The sequence below is a fragment of the Girardinichthys multiradiatus genome, chromosome 12, assembly GCF_021462225.1.
Source record: "Girardinichthys multiradiatus isolate DD_20200921_A chromosome 12, DD_fGirMul_XY1, whole genome shotgun sequence".
NCBI lineage: Eukaryota > Metazoa > Chordata > Actinopteri > Cyprinodontiformes > Goodeidae > Girardinichthys > Girardinichthys multiradiatus.
The window spans coordinates 39,631,964-39,645,426 of NC_061805.1; the positions used below are offsets into that span (position 1 = coordinate 39,631,964).

The 13,463-nt window shown below is 40.7% G+C and overlaps 2 protein-coding genes across 11 annotated transcripts in view; both read right to left on the reverse strand.

Moving 5' to 3' along the window:
• Positions 1–123: 123 nt before the first annotated feature.
• med22 (mediator complex subunit 22) lies at positions 124–6,367 on the reverse strand. 4 transcript variants are annotated; one of them, XM_047380942.1, is made up of 5 exons: positions 6,218–6,367; positions 5,906–6,056; positions 5,727–5,807; positions 4,732–4,940; positions 124–1,094 (listed from the first exon to the last, which is right to left on the reverse strand). In XM_047380942.1, exons 2-5 carry the CDS (start codon positions 6,026–6,028, stop codon positions 908–910), a joined length of 600 nt encoding a protein of 199 aa, XP_047236898.1. In that variant the 5' UTR covers positions 6,029–6,056; positions 6,218–6,367; the 3' UTR covers positions 124–907. The 4 variants fall into 4 exon arrangements, with proteins under 4 accessions (XP_047236898.1, XP_047236896.1, XP_047236897.1 ...); XM_047380940.1 differs by having other exon boundaries at positions 124–1,100; XM_047380941.1 differs by having other exon boundaries at positions 124–1,100; positions 5,906–6,103; positions 6,218–6,353.
• Positions 6,368–10,362: 3,995 nt separating this feature from the next.
• LOC124877647 (AP2-associated protein kinase 1-like) overlaps positions 10,363–13,463 on the reverse strand; it is a 30,967-nt gene continuing 27,866 nt past the window's right edge. For all 7 annotated transcript variants that reach the window (XM_047381016.1, XM_047381015.1, XM_047381012.1 and 4 more), the window contains one exon: positions 10,363–12,779. In XM_047381016.1, coding sequence (XP_047236972.1) covers positions 11,974–12,779 — 806 coding nt within the window. In that variant the 3' untranslated portion in view covers positions 10,363–11,973. The remainder of the gene's footprint in view (positions 12,780–13,463) is intronic.

Below are 13,463 nucleotides of genomic sequence, written 5' to 3' on the forward strand. Positions count from 1 at the left end.
CAGCGGCAGAGATTATTCATTACACTGTGCTTCTCTGCTAAATCCCTACAGGTTCTGCCTATTAGTCTGACTTCACTGTGACTCCTATATGAATACATTCAGTTAAAGAAAAAAAAACAGAAACAGCATGTTTTTTTTTTTATGTGATCTGATTGGTTTAACTGGGCAAAAGTAAGTTTTACAACAAAAATCCAGGGATAAACACATTCATATAGAATATAAAAACATACACCAATCAGTTAGCTAGTTCTAAAAATTGATAAATGTTTCCTTCCTCACCTGGTTAAATACACACAAAAAAAAAAAAAATATTTTTATTAAATGCATGAAACCAGGAAAATGTCAAATGTATTTTCAGGTTTGTATTTTGTTTGAACTTTGAGTTTGGTAAAAATTGGGAGCATAATTATGTAATCCCTCCATTCTCTGTTGGAATCAAAACTGGGACCTCTATAAGGAACCACACAGCAATATTTCTATAAGGAACCTACAGCACATTTTGTCTTTTAGCTCAATGGAAAATGTTCAGCAAAAGGCCAGCAAAGGACTGATTTGTGCATTTCTAAAAATTCATATAAACAGCTCAGAGGTGAATCAATTAAAAGTTCTCTGCATTATATTCCATTTACCAAGTACTGTAAATCACAGTAAAGTAATTGTTTCATTTAAAAAAAATTAACTGATATCAGGAATGTTACTAAGAGTTCGCCATCAAGGCTCCAACCTTCGTATAACAGGACCTTCCAGAAGATTTTGTTCAGTACACTTCATTTTCCAGTTTTTTACCAGTAAATATGAAATAGTAGTCCAGTTTTAAGTTCATAAAACAAAACATTTTCCCAAAAGTACATTGGTAACATCTAAACCACTAGTCCCCAGATTTAGCAGAAACATCCCTTCTTCCTCCTCATGGTTTCTCAGCGGAGGTCGTCCCATGTCCATTGACGTGGTGTTGGGCGTTTGCTTCCTGCGAAGGGGTCCCGACTGCGTCCTCTCTGTCTTCCTGGGTCGAGCTGGAGCTGCTATCTGGAGAGGCCCAACTGTCCCGCCGGCGGTAGGCTTCGCACAGTGGCAGGTCAGTGCTGTTCCACTGACTGTAGCTTTGCAGCAGAGCAGAAACCGGTTGGGAGGCAAAGAGTCAGCGCAGCACAGAAAAAGAGAAGCAGACGAGAGCAGCAGGTCAGAATAAACACACCCATACAAATAGCTGAGCACATGAAAGCACAGATTTGTTAGAAGCAAAAGCACAGAAAAACAAACATTAAATAGCATTTGATTGGATTTACAACTTGATTTAAGATGAGCAAAAGGATGGAATTAGTAGCTGATTTAGACAGCAGTGCAAGGGCAGCAGGAAAGTTAAGTCCACATTAAGCATCCAGAGACATTCCTTCATACTGTCTCAAATAAAAAACAAAGTGCTGCAGCGTTTTGTCTCTGCTTTATTTCTCAATCATTCCAAGTCCTCTGAACCGCTTACATGGTTACAGACTGATTGGATGGAAACAACAAATTTTATTCCATAATTTCCTTTATCAGAACACCTCTACATAAAAAAACACTTGAAGTTTAGATTCAACCTAATCTGATAAGTTAAAAGCAATCTGGGCCTAACAGTACAAATAATTCATAAATTCCAACACATTCTATTAAAAATATTACTTTAGTTCTAATATATTTTCCTACTTCATATAAAACCTTGTGTTGCTTCTAACATCTCAATGAATAAAACAGCTTTAACTTTATAGAATTTATTTTACAAATAAAATATTTATCTCTTGCCATTCATACTAAAATGTCTCATAAATCCACAGGATGCTGCAGAAAATGAAGTTTTGATTAAAAAGAAGAAAACCTACAGAAAATACAGTGGCTTGCAGAAGTATTTATAACTCTTATAACACTTTTTAACTTTAACACCAGAAACTACATGTATTTCGATTTTATGTGATAGACCAACACAAAGTAGTGAAGTGGAAGGAAAATGATGCATTTTTTTTTTTTTTTTACAAATAAAATCTAAAAAGTGAGATGTGCAGTAATATTCATACCCTTTACTTCAACAACCCTAAAAAAAAAATGCAGTGCCACCAACTACCTTAACCATTCAAAGACCAACATTCGTCCGAAAAACAATTAACAAACTAACAATTACTTTCAAAAACCATTTCCATAGTGAAATGTGGTGTTGGCAGCATCATGCTGTGGGGATGCATTTCTTCCACAGGATTAGGGAAGCTGCTCAGAGTTGATGGGATAGAAGAATGGAGCTAAATGCAGGGCAATCATGGAAGGTAAAATGTTAGGGACTAAAGTTGAGGTTTGTCTTACAGCAGGACTATGGCCTTCAACATACAGGTCCTTCTCAAAATATTAGCATATTGTGATAAAGTTCATTATTTTCCATAATGTCATGATGAAAATTTAACATTTATATATTTTAGATTCATTGCACACTAACTGAAATATTTCAGGTCTTTTATTGTCTTAATACGGATGATTTTGGCATACAGCTCATGAAAACCCAAAATTCCTATCTCACAAAATTAGCATATTTCATCCGACCAATAAAAGAAAAGTGTTTTTAATACAAAAAACGTCAACCTTCAAATAATCATGTACAGTTATGCACTCAATACTTGGTCGGGAATCCTTTTGCAGAAATGACTGCTTCAATGCGGCGTGGCATGGAGGCAATCAGCCTGTGGCACTGCTGAGGTCTTATGGAGGCCCAGGATGCTTCGATAGCGGCCTTTAGCTCATCCAGAGTGTTGGGTCTTGAGTCTCTCAACGTTCTCTTCACAATATCCCACAGATTCTCTATGGGGTTCAGATCAGGAGAGTTGGCAGGCCAATTGAGCACAGTGATACCATGGTCAGTAAACCATTTACCAGTGGTTTTGGCACTGTGAGCAGGTGCCAGGTCGTGCTGAAAAATGAAATCTTCAACTCCATAAAGCTTTTCAGCAGATGGAAGCATGAAGTGCTCCAAAATCTCCTGATAGCTAGCTGCATTGACCCTGCCCTTGATAAAACACAGTGGACCAACACCAGCAGCTGACACGGCACCCCAGACCATCACTGACTGTGGGTACTTGACACTGGACTTCTGGCATTTCCTTCTCCCCAGTCTTCCTCCAGACTCTGGCACCTTGATTTCCGAATGACATGGAGAATTTGCTTTCATCCAAAAAAAGTACTTTGGACCACTGAGCAACAGTCCAGTGCTGCTTCTCTGTAGCCCAGGTCAGGCGCTTCTGCTGCTGTTTCTGGTTCAAAAGTAGCTTGACCTGGGGAATGCGGCACCTGTAGCCCATTTCCTGCACACGCCTGTACACGGTGGCTCTGGATGTTTCTCCTCCAGACTCAGTCCACTGGTTCCGCAGGTCCCCCAAGGTCTGGAATCGGCCCTTCTCCACAATCTTCCTCAGGGTCCGGTCACCTCTTCTCGTTGTGCAGCGTTTTCTGCCACACTTTTTCCTTCCCACAGACTTCCCACTGAGGTGCCTTGATACAGCACTCTGGGAACAGCCTATTCGTTCAGAAATTTCTTTCTGTGTCTTACCCTCTTGCTTGAGGGTGTCAATAGTGGCCTTCTGGACAGCAGTCAGGTCGGCAGTCTTACCCATGATTGGGGTTTTGAGTGATGAACCAGGCTGGGAGTTTTAAAGGCCTCAGGAATCTTTTGCAGGTGTTTAGAGTTAACTCGTTGATTCAGATGATTAGGTTCATAGCTCGTTTAGAGACCCTTTTAATGATATGCTAATTTTGTGAGATAGGAATTTTGGGTTTTCATGAGCTGTATGCCAAAATCATCCGTATTAAGACAATAAAAGACCTGAAATATTTCAGTTAGTGTGCAATAAATCTAAAATATATGAATGTTAAATTTTCATCATGACATTATGGAAAATAATGAACTTTATCACAATATGCTAATATTTTGAGAAGGACCTGTACATGCAGGGCTAAAATGCCATTGTTTAGATAAAAGCATATTAATGTGTGAGAAACGCTTAATCAAAATCCAGATATTGGGAAAATGTTGAAAAACATAAACTAGGGTTTAAAGATGCTCTCCATCCAGTCTGACTCAACCTGATTGTTGTCTGTAAAAAGCGGGTCAGGGGAGCTGAACAGAAAAGCAGGGCATAATTTTCAGGATTTTATTTGGAAAATATTAAAACCATGCATAATTTTTCCTTCTACTTCTCTATTATGTATTGCTTTGACTTGGTCTATCAATAATAAAATACATTGAGGTTTGTGGTTCTACTCTGAAATGTATAAGGGCTGTGAATACTTTGGCAAGGCATTTTAGACGTCAATCTCTCTTGTTTATAAAAGGTACCACCAGAAAAATGTGTGAGATGAACAGTAAACAAATATGTGTCTCAAACACATGCTGATCACGGAGCGCTGGATAGGCATATAGGAAGTTGATATGTAGTGTTTGGCCCTTCAAGATCTTTACTTAGGAAAAACAAAATGTCAAGGCTCTTTGTGAACAGTAACATCTTAAAGATACCCAAGAAAATGAGCTCAGTGAACATGACATTCAGCAGTGATGCGCATGTGGATGAATAGATGTTTGGATTGATGAAGACACGAAACAATCTCAGACCGAGACCATTTAAAACAGGCCCAGCAGTAACTGGGTTAAAAGATGACAGGACACATCAGAGTTGGTTATGGAACGGCACTGGGGCGCTGGGATGAGCCTATTTGTACCTGGAGGAGTAATACTCTTCCTCTAGCTCATAGAGGTCAACAGCGATCTCATCACGGAGCGACGTCAGCTTCTTGTCGCACTCGTCTTGCAGCGCTCGGAGCTGCTGGTTTTGCTGACTGATGGCATCGTTCACCGAAGGAAAGTCGTTCAGGATCAGGAACTGTTTCAGATCTGACACCAGCTTCATCAGGGACTCACCGGCACGAACCTGGTGCAACACAGAATAAAAAAAATAAAATAAAAAAAAACTGTCTAAAACTACTTAAACAATCCACCATCATCTCCAAGAAGAAACATTCTGACCCACTTCATATTATCTGATGTGCTTTTTTGTGTCTAAAATGTTCCTGTACTTTTAGTTTTGTTATTCCTTGTAAAATGTTGCATCTAATGAATGTTTCTGTGTGGAGCATTCTGGGAAATATAGTGTTCCTGCAGCTCAGTGAACGTAAACTGTTTGACGATTATTTTTTATTTATTTTATATAAATTAGCAACTCAAAGTGCCTTGCAAAAGTATTCCTACCCCTTGTCACATTAAAACCACAAGCTTCAATTTGTTTCATTAAGCTTTTATATTCATTTATTTATTTATATACTCCATATAAACAGCAGTTCAAGACAGCAGTAGTACCACACATGCATACACATTTTAACATAGAAAAAACATTAAAAGTCACTAAAGTATTGGCAAATATGCTACTGAGCAACACAAATTAGCACATTATTGTGAAGTGGATGAAAACACGCCTCCCACAGCATGATGGTGCGGTCACCATGTTTCCCTGTGGGGATGTGGAGTGTTACTTCTTCACCTCACACAGCCTTTTGTATGTTGGTCAGGAGAAGTTCAATGTGTGAGGTACAGGTTTCCACTTTCAGTAGCATTTACTCAAATATGCTGTGCAGCATAATAACATCTCCCACTCTATCAAATCCATGAATTAAAGGTTGCTTCACAACACAGGAAGCATAACGCTTTGTGCCTCACTTACGATGTTTGCAGCTCTGACGTGCATCTCATAGTGGTCCTGTTCTGCTTGGGTGGGTCGTGATACCTGAGTCTCATCCTCTACCTGAACAAAGATAAAAGCAGGATATGGAAAGGGTGTGAGAGTGATGCAGACGTTACTGCTGGGGGAAAACATGTTGGGGTGAGAAACCAGTAAACTGCCTTTGCAGTCTTGACGATTTCCGTGAAGTTGTCCATGATGGACTTGATGTCGTCTTTGAGTCTCTTGTTGTAGTTCTGCAGCAGAGTCTCTTTGCTCTGAGGGAGTACCCTCTGGTTTGCCATGGTGCTCAGCAGGACCCACAGCAAGTATCTGTTCAAGTTCACACAAATGAAATAACCCAGAAGAACGAATGTAGACTGAAAGCAGTGAAAAGGAAAAGGCGCGTTTTCACCGAACAAGAACAAATGACGCCAATAAACCTCGTTTTTAAATACATTTTTATATGAGAGCTGACCGTTGATAATACTTACTGTTTTAACGCATTCTCATAAGAGCTATTGTTTGGTTGAACATCCAAAACGGGTCTGTTGCTCCTCGTCTTCTTCTTGTAGCTGTTAGCGATTCACGTCCGGTATGTTTATGTACATTAGCGCCCTCTAGCAAGAACGCATCCAAAAACAACTAAGATATACAGGGGTTGGACAATGAAACTGAAACACCTGTCATTTTAGTGTGGGAGGTTTCATGGCTAAATTGGACCAGCCTGGTAGCCAGTCTTCATTGATTGCACATTGCACCAGTAAGAGCAGAGTGTGAAGGTTCAATTAGCAGGGTAAGAGCACAGTTTTGATCAAAATATTGAAATGCACACAACATTATGGGTGACATACCAGAGTTCAAAAGAGGACAAATTGTTGGTGCACGTCTTGCTGGCACATCTGTGACCAAGACAGCAAGTCTTTGTGATGTATCAAGAGCCACGGTATCCAGGGTAATGTCAGCATACCACCAAGAAGGACGAACCACATCCAACAGGATTAACTGTGGACGCAAGAGGAAGCTGTCTGAAAGGGATGTTCGTTGCTAACCCGGATTGTATCCAAAAAACATAAAATCACGGTTGTCCAAATCACGGCAGAATTAAATGTGCACCTCAACTCTCCTGTTTCCACCAGAACTGTCCGTCTGGAGCTCCACAGGGTCAAAATACACAGCCGGACTGCTGTAGCCAAACCTTTGGTCACTCATGCCAATGCCAAACGTCGGTTTCAATGGTGCAAGGAGCGCAAATCTTGGGCTGTGGACAATGTGAAACATGTATTGTTCTCTGATGGGTCCACCTTTACTGTTTTCCCCACATCCGGGAGAGTTACGGTGTGGAGAAGCCCCAAAGAAGCGTACCACCCACACTGTTGCATGCCCAGAGTGAAGCATGGGGGTGGATCAGTGATGGTTTGGGCTGCCGTATCATGGCATTCCCTTGGCCCAATACTTGTGCTAGATGGGTGCGTCACTGCCAAGGACTACCGAACCATTCTTGAGGACCATGTGCATCCAATGGTTCAAACATTGTATCCTGAAGGCGGTGCTGTGTATCAGGATAATGCACCAATACACACAGCAAGACTGGTGAAAGATTGGTTTGATGAACTTGAAAGTGAAGTTGAACATCTCCCATGGCCTGCACAGTCACCAGATCTAAATATTATTGAGCCACTTTGGGGTGTTTTGGAGGAGCGAGTCAGGAAATGTTTTCCTCCACCAGTATCACGTAGTGACCTGGCCACTATGCTGCAAGAAGAATGGCTTAAAATCCCTCTGACCACTGTGCAGGACTTGTATATGTCATTTCCAAGACGAATTGATGCTGTATTGGCCTCAAAAGGAGGCTCTACACCATACTAATAAATTATTGTGGTCTTAAACCAGATGTTTCAGTTTCATTGTCCAACCCCTGTACCTTTAAAAAGTGTCATTTGTTTGTATTGGTACCCCATGAAGTAGTTTAAATTTGAAGAGTATAAATAGAAAGTAGGTCCCAACGTTCTGACGTCATAACAGTCTTCTTTTATCTTGGTACTTAGACAAACTTAATGTTATCAAAGTACTGAAAAACCTTTAAACTATCATATGCCAAAGGTCCTACAGTTTAATAAAGGAGTCAATATTAAGATATTTTGTATATGTGATAAAAGTAAATTCTAAACTGTGTGCATTAAATAATCTATTATTCTTTTAATATTCATACCTATGTGTTGTCATAGTGTTGTGAAGCAGTTTGTGATCTGTCTTGAGAGATGCTATATAAAATTTTACTTACCTATAGCCAATGTGAAAATAATTAAAATGCCAAAAGAATAAGCATAAATATTTAAACCTTTGTCTTTTAAATGTCATAATCTAGGTCAACACTGCAATGGACAAGGTGATTGGTCTGCAGTCAAACTGCTGTGCATGTAACCAATCAAATGTCAGGGTTTATCCAACCATAGTGACTGTTCAAATTATTTAATGGACTGTAGCACAGGTAATATGAACAAAAACTGATATTAGTACACAGCTCAAAAAAATAAAGAGAACACTCAAATAACACATCCTAGATCTGAATGAATGAAATATTCTCATTGAATACTTTGTTCTGTACAAAGTTGAATGTGCTGACAACAAAATCAGACAAAAATCATCAAAGGAAATCAAATTTATTAACCAATGGAGGCCTGGATTTGGAGTCACACACAAAATTAAAGAGGAAAAACACACTACAGGCTGATCCAACTTTGATGTAATGCCCTTAAAACAAGTCAAAATGAGGCTCAGTATTGTGTGTGGCCTCCACGTGTCTGTATGACCTCCCTACAACACCTGGACATGCTCCTGATGAGACGGTGGATGGTCTCCTGAGGGATCTCCTCCCAGACCTGGACTAAAGCATCCACCAACTCCTGGACAGTCTGTGGTGCAACGTGACGTTGGTGGATGGAGCGAGACATGATGTCCCAGATGTGCTCAATCAGATTCAGGTCTGGGGAACGGGCGGGCCAGTCCATAGCTTCAATGTATTCATCTTGCAGAAACTGCTGACACACTCCAGCCACATGAGGTCTAGCATTGTCCTGCATTAGGAGGAACCCAGGGTCAACCGCACCAGCATATGGTCTCACAAGGGGTCTGAGGATCTCATCTCGGTACCTAATGACAGTCAGGCTACCTCTGGCGAGCACATGAAGCCAGAAAGAAATGCCACCCCACACCATTACTCACCCACTGCCAAACCGGTCATGCTGAAGGATGTTGCAGTCAGTAGATCGCTCTCCACGGTGTCTCCAGACTCTGTCACGTCTGTCACATGTGCTCAGTGTGAACCTGCTTTCATCTGTGAAGAGCACAGGACGCCAGTGACGGATTTGCCAATCCTGGTGTTCTCTGGCAAATGCCAAGCATCCTGCACAAAGGCAGAGGTAGCGGTCCTGCTGCTGGGTTGTTGCCCTCCTACGGCCTCCTTCACGTCTCCTGGTGTACTGGCCTGTCTCCTGGTAGCGCCTCCAGGCTCTAGACACTACGCTGACAGACACAGCAAACCTTCTTGCCACAGCTCGCATTGATGTGCCATCCTGGATGAGCTGCACTACCTGAGCCACTTGTGTGGGTTGTAGAGTCCGTCTCATGCTACCACGAGTGTGAAAGCACCACCAACATTCAAAAGTGACCAAAACATCAGCCAGAAAGCATAGGTACTGAGAAGTGGTCTGTGGTCCCCACCTGCAGAACCACTCCTTTATTGAGTGTCTTGCTAATCGCCAAAGATTCCCCCTGTTATCTATTCCATTTGCACAACAGGATGTGAAATTGATTGTCAATCAGTGTTGCTTCCTAAGTGGACAGTTTGATTTCACAGAAGTTTGATTTACTTGGAGTTATATTGTGTTAAGTGATCCCTTTATTTTTTTGAGCAGTGTATATATCCAATTTAGGGTTTTATTTGATTTATATATTATTTAACTTTAATAAGTAGGCATATTTCTGTAGATAACACATTTAATGTATATACAAGTACCATACCTGTATACAATGTGATCATCCCTCTTGAACCAAGTTACATATTTCCCCATAGCAAACAAAAACAATTTTATTGGAATTATATGTGATAGAACAAAGTAGTGCTTACATGGTAAATTGAAGGAAAATCACAGCTTCCTAAATCTTTTACTAATAAAAATCTGAAAGGTGTTTAATGCAGTTATACTCACTCCTACACCCTGTATCTACCAGATTTGTACACCTGGAAACTTCTATTCTTTGCAAAACAAACTCAAGCTCAGTCAGACTGGATGGAGTGTCTGACATAATTTCAAAATGTTGCCTCAAATCCTTTGACGACTGGCCTCCATTCATGTTACCCTCATCACTAATTTAGATGATGGATTGAACCGTCCTTTATCAGATGTTCAAAGCTTAGGATAGTTTTAAAACTTAACCTTACTTTAAACTTCTCCACTAATTTATCTCTGGCCTGTCTGGTGTGCTTACTGGTCTTCATGATGCTGGTAATTTACTAATAAATCTCTGGCGCCTTCGTAGATCCGGTTTAATTATACTGAGATTTAACTGCCATTAGCTTAAAACCAGATAAGTACCTGAATGAAAAAAGCAACAAAGAAAGGCAAAACGTGCAGAATTTGATTTACATTCATTTAATATTTTTGTTTATGACATTATTTTTAAAGGCAGGCTGTGAAGCACAAGTATTCTGGGTGCTTTTTATATCAAACAGTATCATCTGCCCTTCCTCCAGAAGTTACCTCAACTACAACACTCAAAACCTATTTTACAGCTGGCAGAACACATTCTTACAGAACCATGACTCCATGTCAGTTACTTTGTGCAATCTTCATGTGTGTCAGCTGGATGAGAAAGGAGATTTCCTTTTTTGGAAAAAAAAAATAATAAAAAAAAGGATTTGGGGGGAATTTCACTTGCAGCACAAAAACACAATTTGACCTTTGGGTTGAAACAGAAAGGATCCCCCTTCTGAAAATTGACATGGTGTGTAACAATTAGAGTTACAAGATGTTATAATCCATAGATTGAAAAATATTTTATGGTTTTTCTAACAGCGAATGACATAAATTAAAGGACACATTAATCAGGCACTATTCAAGGTCTCACACAACACTATTATTACAATCCCTGGTTGGATTTACAAAGATTAGGTGCTGAAGTTAGTACGACATTTTCATGTCAGTTTTACAGACTTGCATGTGTCAGTTTGTGCACATTTTGGAAGTGATAGATTTGTTTTCTATAGGGCTACATTATGGTGTTGAAGTGCACACTAAAGCCAGCAGAAGTAGTATTTGGTGCTGAAAGCTAGTGAACAAATGATGTGAAGGCAGCAGCTTTAAGATGGGCACAAAAGGCAAATAATTATGTTTCATGCAGCAGATTGGTCAACTAGACGACTAAAATCTGTTTTGAAAATTTTTTTTTTTTTGGAGAACCTACAGAAAGGTTCTCAGGAGCTACTTCACTGAATTATCCTTTACTTTGTAAAATCAGAGCCATGCACAAGAAAGAAACAAAGACAGACATTTCATCATTATCAGTGATGACAAACATTATTTAGAGGAAATTTTTTTTTAACATTTTAGGTAGAAAACCAGATTGTATACATATAAATTTTATCTCAATATATTTGATAATGGAAATGTCTATTTCAAATATTTCCAGCCTCCAATTCATTAACAAGTCAGGTGGAACTAAAATGTCCCCAAAACAGAGATTTAGATGGTTTGAACAGTTTCTTTCAAAATATCTAACAAAATCTAGGTCATTCCCTAATGGTGCAATCCAAAGTTTCTTTTAACCACCTTTCAAGCTTCTTTGAAGTTGAGATGCTGAATGCTTTTACTCCGATAACCACTGCAATGAATAAATAGGGTGCTATTAGATCACAGTTTTACAGCCAGTCAATCTTAAATGTTCAGATAATAGTTTTGCTAAAGCTTCTGCACACCTCCCTCACAATAAGTAACTGAGGTAGACAGGAAAACAATCAAATGGTTGACCCCAACATTGTCTTGGTGTAGATGCATACTAGGACGAAAAGATAACTGAAGGGTTGGGAAGGAAAACTTGGACAACCTGATTCATTTGAGCAAGTTGGGAAAGAAACCTGTTCAAGGCCTGCAGTCCAGCTGCAGCGCTGGTGACAGCATGCAGTAAGCCTGTTGCAGCTTGCATAATCAATGGGTGCAAATTTCTGCTACATTGCCACCTGAGCATGTGTTCAGGGTTTCTCTTTCGGTGTTTTGAGGTGAAAGGGTGCAGATACAAACGGGTCTACAGCATTAATTTCTGACGTCCATGATTGAAGCGATCCAACAGCTTGCCTGCCAACACTGGCAGCTGCTACTGGCTGCTCAGGCGCAGGTCCTTCGAAGTGTCGGGAATATTTGGCCAGAGCTTGAGGGCGAAACGGTTGTTGAGCGACCTGTCCCAGCACTCCCTGATCGGTAGGTAAACCCTGACCTCCAGCTGCTTGGGGGAACAAGGCCTTCGGCGGTGCAGCTAGGAGCTCCTTTCTTTTTCCAAAGGGAGCCTGTGAGAACACATCGAGCTGATGCGGAGCTACAAGAGGAGCACGTGGAAATGGAGCATTGGCAAAAACATCAGCTGAGTCCTCCTGTGAAGTTGGAAAGGGGGCTTTGGAGAAGACATCTGGAGTGACACCTGTCTCTGACACATTCCAGGAATTTGTTTCAGCAAAGGCGCTTGGCGTCGATTGATGGAAGGCGGCAGAGGGTTGTACTGGTGCTGTGTTGGAGGGCAGGGATGAATGGAGAGCTACCAGAGGTCCATGCTCTTCTTCATCTTCAGAGTCCATCAGTAGAGGTCTAGAGCCACTGCAGTCTTGAGCAGCAACATGACTCTCGACTGTTCCCCCCTCCTCCTGCTTCCCTTTATCTGCTGCCTTCTCCACATCTTCGTCGCTGGAGTGCTCACAGCCCTCATTGTTTACATAATTTTCCTCAACGTCTTCAGTCTCTTGTCCTTCTTCTAGGACAGTGTAGCCATTACTCTCCCCTTGTACTTCTGTTCAACAAAGAGACACAAAACAAAAAAAACATTACATAATATGAACACCATCAGTAAGAAACAAGCTGAAATTTGTTTTCAACCACACCATCAGCTTTTGGAGTAACGTCGCACCTGTGACCAACAAACCATCTCTACAAATCGGTCAATTATAGATAAGGAAGACTGAACAATGACGAACCAGCACAAGACTACAAAACAAACTCTACTCTTAGGAACAGGCCACATCGGACAGACTAGCTTAGCAGCTATGCTATCAAAAATCTTGTTTCCACAATTTAGCTGCAGCAGCAATGTCTCAATCTTAGCTTTCTAAACCATGTTAGAGGAAAAACAGCATCTAAGATTTTAGTGAGAATTATTTAAGGTTTGGTGAATTTAGATGGAGTCAGCAGGTCAGTGGAAACAAGGGGGAAAGTCTTCAAAGGTTAAGCTGAAAACAGGGGCAGACAGGTTAGCACAGATTAGTGGAGACAGGCAAGTCTTACCTCGGAGGTGTTGACAGAAGCAGTTAGCTGGCAGTTCTTGCAGAGATGTTAGTTGAAGCCATTAAAAGGAAAAGACCCGTTTTCTTGTGTTTTTTCAGTGCTCTATTTTATACGGCTCCCCTTCCTTTCTCACACATACATCACACCTTAACAAAAGGCCAAGCAGGTAACTATTCTTGTAGTTACATGGGAA